We start from the raw sequence: 12,025 nt of genomic DNA, 5'->3' as shown, positions 1-12,025 counted from the left end.
AAGGGCCCACAGGGCACTGTGGTGCCTTCTGCCGCTAGGCTGAGGTGTGGGCCCAGAACAGTGCGGAAAGCTTCGGGGTTGGGGGGGGGGCATCAGGGATGCCTAGCAGTTCTTTTCTCTGGGTGGGGGCAGCTGTGTAATGTGTATGATGGGTGCATCCTGGCTTTGTCTCCCCAAAGTAGGGGGAAGAGCAGGTCAGACAGGACCATATCCTTATGTGCCTTCTCTTAAAGAAAAAAAAAAAAGAAGAAATTTGGTTTATCCTTTTTTAAAATTAATTTTTGACTGAGGGCACATGAGCTTGCCAGAGAGAGAGAGAGATAGGAGAGACTAGGGTGATGATTTCAAGGAGTCTCATCCACGAGACTGAAGTAGGGTGGGGCCTGCCCTGTGTCCCCCAAGGTCTGTCCTACCTACAAAGGAGGATTGAGGAGGAGGAGGAGGAGGAGGAGGAGGAGGAGGACGACGAGGAGGAGGAGGAGGAGGAGGAGGAGGAGGAAGAAGAAGAAAAGTGAGGAAGCAACCCCTATGGGGAATAGTCACACCAACTGTAATCTCTCCTCCTTCATTTTTCCCTCCTTTAGGGGTTTTGGGCACACATGCTCACATGCCCAGTATCTTTTGCAAGCTGTTGGGTCTAGGATTTGAATCATGGTCAATCATGTGGGGATCTGGCTCCCCAACCACTAGGCTCTGGGGCTGGTTGGCCCTCCTTTCTTCCTTTTGCTTTATAAATGAGGAAACAGAATTTAGAGGCTTCCTACAGCCCCCACCCTAGGTTGGGAGGAAATAAAATGTAGTAGAAAAAGGGCAGGTTTATGGGACCAGCAATTAGTGTAATGGCTATGTCGCTGGACTCCCATGTAGTCGACTGCGGTTCAAGTCCCGGACCCGGTGGCTTAAACTCACGCTGGGCGCCTGTGCGTGCATGCCCAAGATCCCGAGAGGAGAAGGGATTGCGGCGTGGCTATCCCCCCTGGGGGGTGATTTCTCGCTTCCTGTTTCTATGTCTCTCTCTGTCTTTCTGGCAAGCGCAAGCACCCTTTAGCAAAAACCTCTCCAAAAAAAAAAAAAAAGAAAAGAAAGAAAGAGGGTAGGTTTAGAATGCTGAAGGCCTGACTTCAAATTCTCCTTCTTAGGGCCTGCCCCATAGCCTAGTGTTTAAGAGAGCTGGATGACATGTGGTCAACCACAGTTCAAATCACAGCCTTGGCAGCTTAAAAAACATGCCAAGCATGTGTGTATGCATGCCCCAACTCTAGACAGGATGGACAAATGGAAGAGAAGGTATTGTGGCATGACTATACCCCACTAGGGTATAGTAATATAGTAATCTCTCTCTCTCTGTCACTGTCTCTCTGGCAAGTGCATATTCCCTTGAACAATTAAAAACAACTAAAAAAAAGTAAAAAAAAAAATTCTACTTCTTAAACTGCCTTACTTTCCAACTATGAACCTTAATGCAATTTACCTCTCTAGCTTCAGCTTCTCTGTAAAACCACATAATAAAGTATGATAATAATAAAATCTCTGTAAATGAGCCTCTTAGAGAGCCTGCTCAGGCTCCTGAGAAAAGCTCTGCTGCCTGGTTGTCGCCACCATAGCACTAGAATTAGTATTAGCCCAGGGATTCCACTTTGTCCTCACCTGGAGGCAGTTGGTAGTTTCCCTCTGGTGTTCACAGTGGCTCGAGCTGTTTGGAATACTTAGCTTTGTGAGGTTTTATTACACCATATAAAGATTGGGAGTTTTCCCCATACAAAGATTGGGAGTTTGCCCTACAGCTGAGTGTTGGGCATGTCTTCACACCAGATCATATTTCATGTTTATGGAAATTGAGGCGCTCTTCCTAGTTATGCATCTCATGGTGAACATGAGAAAGTCAGAGCAGGTTGAAATCAGGCAGGTTGATGTGATATGACGAATTCAGAACACCCAACTAAGAAGCGAAAACTTTGCTTTTGATTAGGATTGAAAACATTCACACACTTTCAGTTGAACTCTCTCAGGATACAAATGCTTACAATTGCTACCTATTTTACCACATTTTATGAAATTAGTTTTGTTAGACATTTACCTGTTTACTGTATCTCATATAAAATTATAGTACTCAAGACACATTCATAAAATAACAACATAAAGCAAAATGAGAAGTAATAACATCACTTTTTAATGTAACAGCCTTTAAAGTAGTTACTTCTGTCATTTACCTATTGGAACGACATTGAAATAGGGTTTTTTGTTTGTTTGTTTGTGGAAATGAGCATGTGGCTCTCATAACATAATAAAAGCTGCAAAATAATCTTCTTCTTTAATATTCTAATTTCCTATTAATTCAATTTAAGTTAACATCCCTGAATCTGATCACATCTGAAGAAATATCCAATTGATTTCTGGGCAAAGATGTTTGAACAAAACCCAGACTGTAATCACCATTTTGTAGTTACCCTGGGAGGTTTTTGGCAGACCATTACAAAATACTTCCAGGCAAATGCTTATCTTTCTATTTACTTCTCTTCAAAATGCAACATATTGGGAACCAGCAGTTAGTGTAATGGCTATGTTGCTGGATTCCCACGTAGTTGACCGCGGTTCGCATTCTGGCCATTCTGGAGCCGGTGGCTTAAAACTCATGCTGGGCGCATGTGCGTGCGTGCCCAAGATCCTGAGAGGAGAATGGAGGAGAAGGGATTGTGGCGTGACCATCCCCCCTGGGGGGTGATTTCTCGCTTTCTGTCTCTCTGTCTCTCTCTGTCTGGCGAGCGTACGCGCCCTATAGCGAAAACCTCTCCAAAAAAAAAAAAAAAGCAACATACTGAACATAAAGATTTACATAGAACAGGGACCTTGTTTCTAAAACTTTTGGTTTTTTTTGGAGAAGAAAAAAGTAAATTTAGGTCTTGACATTTGCCATTAGCTATATGTTTAGTGGATTCTATAGGAGGGATTATTTACCTGAGAATTGATGTTTTCCTTTATTACCTTTTTCTCAGAACCCTCTGTCAATATTGTTATCATTATATATTTGCTCTTACTTCTTTCATAACACCTCAGACATACTTTAAAATGGATTATTGGACTACCCAGGGTGCAAGCCAGATCCCATATGGTGGACCGAGATGTTGCAAAATCATCTTCTAAGAATTGCAGTTACTTCTCCAGGTCTGTGAAGACACAAGGCCTTGAAACCATAATCAGCATCTAGACAAGAATGGACTCTATAACTCTGGCATCTTACTGAGAAGGATCCTGCATGGATCTAGTTTATTTGCTTTTTTCTCCACTCTAAATTTGCATAGTTAATTCAACTTTGATGTCACTGGAATAAGTTTAAACAAAATGATTGAGAGGAATTTTGAAATATTTCTAAGATATTGTGTGCATATATATATATATATATCCTTAGTTATATTAAAAACAATCTTTCCTCTGATCTAGCCAAGTAAGTATGATATTGGCCCACAGTTTGCTGGGAAACTCCCAGGTGAACTTTCTACAGGTGAACTTTGGGAAAGGGGATTGTTTAAGGTCAGCACTGGGGCTATTCTCCTTTCCTAACCCAGCCCAACTATGTGTGCGATAGGAAGAGGCTAGGTTCTATTAGAACCTAGATTCTTCCTGTCCCAATTGCTCCTCAGAAGTCCTACCGTTTGAAGTGCTCCTTCCAGTACACATTATTCTTCCTAAGACGTTAGAAAGTAGATAGGACACAGGAAGCAGTGATGGGTGTTCCCTAGCTATGCTTTCACCTCTCCCTCTCACACATTCACTGCCTGCAAGCCTTCCTCCCCACAACCTCTGCACCCCGTATGTTGGAACCTTGAGATTGACTTACGTAGTAATCCTGATCTAGACCTTTCCTCCCAATTAGATGTAATTGTCCAAGAGATACCTAGGAATGAGGGTTTTAAAATACGGTTTTAGCAGTATAAATTTAAATAAAAGAAAACATTTACTTCATGATTTTAGCATATTGATTTAGTCTAATACAGTTGCATGTCATAAAAGAAGTTAAAAAAAAAATTCCAGACTATGTTATATTGGGTAATTGGCTGCTGCTGGGCATTTGTTTTCCTCAAAGGCAGGAAATTGGACTGCTGTGTATAACGACACCCAGGCACATAAACCCGGGGGCCTTACCACTTGGCTCTAAAACGTCACATAAATGCTGTCCCACTCCTAAAGACAGAATATTCTGGATTCTTCTGGGAGTTCACTTATATAAAACCCAACATTGGATTGTGATTTTTTTCCCCTATAATTGAAATCAAGGTTTTTAAAATACAATTTTCATGGAAAAATTGCTAAAAAAAAAAAAAATGTTGCTGTTACTATGGCAACAAGTTCTCCAGTAGGTCCTAGGAATTACAAATGGTAGGGGACAAAAACAAGAGCAAGACAGAGAAGGAGTTGTCTCTTTCATTGCCATTTAGGACAGAGCATGTTTATCCCTTTAGGACTCAGAGAGAATCAAGCCCCTTGTGGTGGTCTGTTCTAAAAATCCAATCTTGTGTATATACATTACTTGTATCTGAACATCTCCTCTTTCTGCCAAAAATTTATAGTATTGGTATATGTCCCAATCCAAAATCTCACTGTTAGAACTCAGATTTTCAGGTCTCTCAGTGAGTCTCACTTTTTCCACTGGAATACCTTCACTTTTTTCCAATTTGTCAGCAACTGCAGATAGAAAAAAGCCAAAGAATCGCTAGAAAACATGGGCTACATAGGTAAGAATCATGTTAGAGAAAACACTGCTAGGTTTATTCTTAAATTGTGCAGAAATATGTTCTACTAACAGGGAGCGAGTATCCCTGGACTAGAAATTGGCTGCTTTTGGTTGGGTTCTGAGGAAAGTACAAGAAATCTAGTTATTTATTGTAACTTGTAAGATACTATATCCACAGATAACAAATTACTGAAGATTTTGGCTAAGCATGCATAAGAGAAGATTTTAGGAGCAGACATCTGACCCCTCCCCCCATTGACTTTTTTTAGGACTGACACTACAATATGTGAGTAATAATAATTGTTCCTTAATTATTTCCTCTGGGTAGTCTGGACATACAGATGAATATGGTTAAGTACAACTAACAAGGAATGCAGTTTGAAATGCATACACCAAAATTCCATCTTCATTAAGCATATGAAATGGTATTATGTGTAGCATTTTAAATTCATAAGTAGTTTTTTTCTCTTTCCTTTTTTTCTAATTCTGATAGTGCCAAAGATGTGTGTATAGTTATTATTGTGATTATAGAGTTTAACAGAATAGACTTTGTTTACTTCTTGTGAGACTTTTATGTAAAACTCGATTGTGCAGTCTGGTTCAATGATGTTGCAAAATGAAAAATAACATACAACTTTGAAAATGATTCCAGGAATACATATTAGCCTCAAGCTCTATTTTTTTTTTATTTTTATTTTTTGGAGACAGAAGATAAACCAACAGAATAATGATTGTTTGAATTGTTCTGAACTACATTGATAGATATCCCCAATGTATGTGCCTTATGTTCATTTCTTTAAGAATTTTTAACAAGTCATTCACTATTCTAAATGTTAGATTTAGGGAATTAACATTTATTGGTATTACATTCAAATTCTCAGTTTAATGAAAGACCATCACAAAGTAAAGCAGAATTGGGGATACATACTAAAACGTAAAATGTGAGGACAATAATTTAAAACCATGAAAAGTAACTATTAGGAAGACAGACACTTCACATTGTACTGCAAGAATTGTATTACAACAGATGTTGAAAGTGTAGACTTTTAATATTTTCATAACTTTATGTCAATCAACATTTATTTTTTAATTTGTTTGACAAATCTCTTTATCTTAAAATAAATTACATGGATTACTTACTATAATCTGCTACTTTCTTATAATGATTTAGGGCAACTTCACAATTCTGTAGAACATTGATTCCTGACAAATATCTGTACCCCTAAAACAAAGGCATATACATTATTAATATTTGTACAATTCTGTTTTATAGTACACCAATTTGGTCCCAAGGCTAAATATACAAACCAAAATCATCTGGGACATCATGCTTCCTCCAGCACTTCCAAAGGTATAATATATCAATGCCTAAAGTAAAAGATAAAAAAAACTAATCATCTAAATTTGAAATTCAAACCAACCATAACTTTTATTTGTAGCCCAGCAATCACTGTTGAACATTTCACAGCTTTCTCTGTGAGGATGGCTGCCATTTGGGGAGGTTTACCAACCTTTGGAGTGTGTAATAAGGGTATTGTATATGATATTTAATTTAATTATAATAAAATCCTTATAAAGCAGATAGGTACTTTCACTGGAGAACCTAAAATATAAAACTTCAATAAACATGTTCCTTTTAAAGAATCAGTTTTGGGGGCTGGCAGGTAGTGTGGTGGTTGAGGTGTTGGACTCACACATGGCCGACCATGGTTCTAGTCCTGGACCTAGTGGCTTGCTTTCTCACTTTCTCTCTCTGTCTCTGTCTCTCTCTCTATTTCTAACCTGGTCAAATTGAAATAAGTAAATATATAAATAAAGTTAAATAAAATAAATCTCTAAAAAATGAATCAGTTTTGTTCCAGAAAAAAATAAAATTAACATTACCTTGGCTTGATCATATTCCATGCCTATTCCATAAGAAGACAAAAATCCTAATGCCTAAAGCATAAAAGAAAACATTAAAGTCAGTAAATTAATTTATTTTAAAATTTATTCAATTTTGATAAAGAATATCTTAAAGGCCTGCTCCATGACAACTTATATTGTTAATTTATTTCTTTAGTATAACAAAATGCCTTTCTATACTTTTGTAAAGGCTGTAAGAATTTGGGAAAGATCACAGTAGTGGGAGATTTGCATAATATATTTGAAAATAGGTTAATTCTTACTGCTGTTTACTATAAATTATTTTAAAAACAGTAAACTAATGGGCTTTAAATATTTTCCATTCTTGTGACACTTTTTTCTTTCAATGTGTTAACATTTAAATTTGTGTTTTTTGGGACCAGTAGTTAGCGTAATGGCTATGTTGCTGGACTCCCATGTAGTCGACTATGATTCACGTCCCGGGCCCCGTGGCTTAAAACTCACGCCGGGCACATGTGCGTGCGTGCCCAAGATCCCGGAGGTGCCCAAGATCCCGGAGGAGAATGAAAGAGAAGGGACTGTGGCATGGCCATCCCCCCTGGAGAGTGATTTCTCGCTTTCTATCTCTCTGTCTCTCTCTGTCTTTCTGGCGAGTGCACGCGCCCTATAGTAAAAAACTCTCAAAAAAAAAAAAAAAAAAAAAAAAGCCAGTAGTTTGGAAAAAAATCCTGGTGATAATAGTGGATCACTCCCGGGAACCAGAAGTTAGCGTAATGGCTATGTCGCTGGACTCCCACGTAGTCGACCGCGGTTCGTGTCCCGGACCCGGTGGCTTAAAACTCACGCCGGGCGCGTGTGCGTGCATGCCCAAGATCCCGAGAGGAGAATGGAGGAGAAGGGATTGCGGTGTGACCATCCCCCCTGGGGGGTGATTTCTCGCTTTCTGTCTCTATGTCTCTCTCTGTCTGTCTGGCGAGCGCACGCACCCTACAGTGAAAATCTCTCCAAAAAAAAAAAAAATAGTGGATCACTCCCTTAAGAAATGCTGCATCATCAATATGTTGAATGGTAGAATGATGAGGTGTTGGAAAAAGATATCAACTATTTTAATTTGAAACCTAAATCTCATGAATTCAGAATGAAAATAATTTTAGGAGTACCTTTACCAATTTTTTTTTAACTCATGTTTACCTATTTATGTAACTGGAGACTGGTGTCTGATAAAATGTCTATGTCTAAGGACCAGCAGATGGTGCAATGGTTGTGTCACTAGACGTCCATGTAGACAATCACAGTTTGAGTCCTGGACCCGATGGCTTAAAACTCACTCCAGGCACATGTATGTGCATGCACAAGATCCAGAGGAGAGAAAGGAGGAGAAGAGGTTGTGGTGTGTCCATCACCCTGGGGGGTGATTTCTCACTTCTGTCTGTCTGTCTTGCAAGTACATGCACCTTATAGCAAAAATCTCTTAAAAAAAAAGTCTATGTCTAAAATGTCTAATACAGTACTTCTAATAAGAATAAAATATAATATGCAATTAATAGGAAACCATGCTTTTATACTTTGATAGCAGTGACAGAATTATGTAACTTAAATTTAAAAACTATGTAACTTAGAGTTGATTGTGTCTTTTAATGGGTAAACAGAGGATTAGCATGTCTACCTTATTTTCCATATTTCTAAGTCTAGCAATCCTGTAAAATAAGTTTTGTCAGTACAACTTGTTCTTACTGAGCTCATGCTGCTTAACAAATAATACTGCCTTATTTTTTGAGATTTTCATATACAAACATCTAAAAAATATGACAGGAAGCCCTAATCATTAAATTTACCAGCGTTATCTGTGATTTGCTGATTTTTAACAGCTTGCATCCTGGTGGCTCCATTCTTCCCCTCCTCAGTCACTCAAATGCACTGACAAGTTGGCAGTGATATCATTTATAAGTTCTCTTAGTACCCAGAAATGGCAATGGGCCAAGAGATTTAAACTCACTGTCAAGAGATGTTTGCCAGGGAACCAGCAGTTAACATAATGGCTATGTCACTGGACTCCCATGTAGTCGACCATGGTTCGTGTCCCAGACCCGGTGGCTTAAAACTCACGCCGGGCGTGTGTGTGTGCGTGCCCAAGATCCTGAGAGGAGAATGGAGGAGAAGGGATTGCGGTGTGACCATCCTCCCTGGGGGGTGATTTCTCACTTTCTGTCTCTCTGTCTCTCTCTGTCTGGTGAGCGCACGCGCCCTATAGCGAAAACCTCTTCCAAAAAAAAAAAAAAAAGAGATGTTTGCTGCACTCTGTTTTGGGTGCTTCTGAGAAAAGTGCATTTTCACCTTTTAATTATGAATAGAAGTACCCTTGTTACAGTTACTATGACTGAAAAACAAATTACCCCAAAATTTAGTGGCATAAAAAAATTATTATGTTCAAGTGTTGGTGGGCCAGGAATTTGGACAAAGTGTAGTGAGATGGCTTGTCTGTGATCCATAGTATGGGGTCTCGTTTGGAAAGGCTGGGGACTGGAATTGTCTGTATCCTTGCTCACTCACATGTCTAGTAGTTGATACTTGCTGTTGACTGAGACCTTGGCTGAGGCTAATGGCCAGAACACATACATGTGGGCTCTTCATGTTGCATGGACTTCGGCATGGCACCTAGGTTCCCAGAATGAGCACCCCCGAGAGAGAACCACCACTGCATCCTTTGTATGACTTAGCTTTGGAATAGGTGTAGCATTACTTCTAGCAATCTCTACTGGTTGAAGTAGATGAACCCAGGTATGAGGGGAGGGGAAATGGACTCCACTTTTTGATGATATGAATTAATGTTTTCAATTAACATGTGCACTGAAAATATTGCTGTGGGCATATTTTGGGGAAAAGGGGCAACAATTCTCAACAAAAGCCAGAAGAATATGGAACTATCCTACTTCCTCTTAGAAATTAATCTACAGGTCTAGCCCCATTTTTATCTCCTATGTCTTTTTGTAACAGAATATTTCAAGCATATAAAAAGAAAGAGAGTAAGAAAGGATGAAAGAGTAATACTATAATAACCATCACCCAATTTTATCATCTATTATTAATTCATGCCCAATTTTGGTTCATTTATTTACACCCATACCCATTGGCCTCAGCCATCCATTTTATTTTGAAGCAAATATTAAACAATACACATTTCATCTGTAAATATTTCAATACATACCTCTAAAAGAAAGGATCTTTAAAAAAATAACCTTAATACCAGTATCTGCCTAAAAAAAATCAATAAAAAATTTCTTAAAATCATTAGTATCTATGTTTGTCTAATTTTATTTTACATTTTGGTTTCTTTTTTTAAAGAATTATTTATTTAATTTTATTTATTCATTCACTCATTCACCTTATTTTATTTTAATTTGAACAGAGCGAGACACAGAGAAAGAGAGAAAGTGAGAAAGCAAGACACCAGGTCTGGGACTCTAACCGTGGTTGGCTATGTGGGAATGTCCAATGCCTTAACCACCACACCACCTGCTGGTCCCACATTTTAGTTTCTTACACTGTGTTTGAATTGGGACTGTGAATGTTGTCTGAATTAAAATGGAGTCATTTGTGTCAATTTCTGTTAAACCTTGATTAAATGAACCTGAGAAGGCCATGGAGGGAATAGTTCTTAGGCACATATACCTAATAACAAGTGTCTGTCACAAAGGCTCTGCCAGAACCACAACCTTGCACAAAGGCCACTGCCATCTTATAGAGAAAGTACTTTTGTGAGAATATCTGCTCAGAAACTTCCTGTCCAACCTTGGACCGATGCCACTTTTGTTATTGACCCCAGTAGCCAAGAATAATTGTCCTAAAACAATTTATGTAATCCCTACTTATTTTTCTCTTAAAAATCTTTGTCTTGCTTTATATCACTGTAGTTTACCACAGCAAGTGTATTCTGCATTGAAATGTCCATTCCCCTCAAATTATCATTTTACTTTCAGAAGTCTTTTTGTTTTTTCAGGGTTGACAAGATCAATATGGTCAATGCATTGCAAGTGGGGAGCATGTCTCTTAAGTCTTTTTTAATCTATACATTTCTTATACATCACATTGCATTTTTTGTTAAAAAAAATCAGATCATTTGTCTGTAGTGTTACTGTTAGTCTAGATTTTGCTGATTATACTTTTTGTAAATTGGTAGGTAGACTTAGTGTCTTGGTTAAACAGTATAATTTATTTGACAAGATTATCTCAAAGGACGTGTTAAATTTTCCATCAGGAGGTGCATAATTTGTCTCTGCTTTGTGAGGTTAGCAGCCACTGATGATTTTGACTTATCTCTGTTGATTCATTAGGGGTGGTAAATTGATGACATGCTAATTCTACCATTGCTTCTTCATTCTATGCACTTATTCATTCATTTATAATTTCCCAGAGGGAGTGTATGCTCCCACCAGGGGAAGGTACTTTCTCCTATGGGGATGGGTACACCACAATCTGTTCCCCATTTCTCCCTTCTTTTCAGGATTTTTGTCCACATGAACCTGGTGTTTTTCAAGTTGCTGGGTCTTGAAACGATCTGGGACTAGAAACACACAGTCAGTCATATGAGATCCATTCACCTTAACCACTCTGTGCCACCCTTTCTTCATTTATTAGCTGGAATAATTCAATAAAGAAAAAAATTAATTTTTTAAAGAATCAATTTAATTTTATGATTTTTATTTTAAAATTTGACCAGAAAGACAGAGGGAAAGTGAGAAAGCAAGCCACCATGTCTGGGACTCAAACCACAGTTGGCCATGTGGGAGTACAATGCCTCAACCACCATGTCACTTGTCAGCCCCAAGAAAAAAAAATTTTATCACCTATACTCTGAGGTATAATTTACATAAAATTGGCAAGATTAAGTCTTCATTCTTTCCCTTTATCATTTTTCAAACTTATATGAGCTGGTTCTTTAATATCCCCCAACATGATTAATGAGTATTGTTCCTTAGTATCATTATGAGTGAATGAATTTAAATACATTTTAGCTGTTCCAGTCCATTGTGGTCAGTATTCATTTTGTTACTTAATTGTTCCATCATTAGTCAGTTGGAGACTATTTGCGTTTTGGTCCCTTGGTCATGATCCCAGTATTTTTTGAGCTTCCTTGCTATTAGATATTTCAAGATCATCTTCTACACTTTTTGCCCCACACTTAGAATCCTATACTTTTAAAAGACTGGTTCCTTTTCAGTGGGAAAGGACCCCTGTTTTATACTTTGAACACAATTTTTCTGGGGGTAAGTGTAAATATCTAAATTTAACGTTTTGTGTGTGTGTGTGGGAGAGATTTTTGCTATTGGGTGCATACGCTTGCTGGAAAGACAAAGAGACACAAAGTGAGAAATCACCCCCAGGGGGGATGGCCACACTGCAATCCCTTCTCTCCCATTCTCCCCTCAGGAT

At 38.4% G+C, this 12,025-nt stretch overlaps 1 protein-coding gene across 2 annotated transcripts in view; it reads right to left on the bottom strand.

The window, feature by feature from the left end:
* The window catches only part of SEL1L2 (SEL1L2 adaptor subunit of SYVN1 ubiquitin ligase), a 101,072-nt gene that overhangs the window by 38,241 nt on the left and 50,806 nt on the right, over positions 1-12,025 (bottom strand). For both annotated transcript variants that reach the window (XM_027770018.1, XM_027770017.1), the window contains 5 exons: positions 6,614-6,667; positions 6,038-6,097; positions 5,870-5,951; positions 4,526-4,680; positions 3,836-3,892 (listed from right to left, as the gene is read on the bottom strand). In XM_027770018.1, coding sequence (XP_027625819.1) covers positions 3,836-3,892; positions 4,526-4,680; positions 5,870-5,951; positions 6,038-6,097; positions 6,614-6,667 — 408 coding nt within the window. The remainder of the gene's footprint in view (positions 1-3,835; positions 3,893-4,525; positions 4,681-5,869; positions 5,952-6,037; positions 6,098-6,613; positions 6,668-12,025) is intronic.

Source organism: Tupaia chinensis, unplaced genomic scaffold, assembly GCF_000334495.1.
Source record: "Tupaia chinensis unplaced genomic scaffold, TupChi_1.0 Scaffold000101_1, whole genome shotgun sequence".
NCBI classification, from domain to species: Eukaryota; Metazoa; Chordata; class Mammalia; order Scandentia; family Tupaiidae; genus Tupaia; species Tupaia belangeri.
The sequence above is the reverse complement of the archived record's forward strand: the minus strand, read 5'-3'. Positions and strand labels throughout refer to the sequence as shown.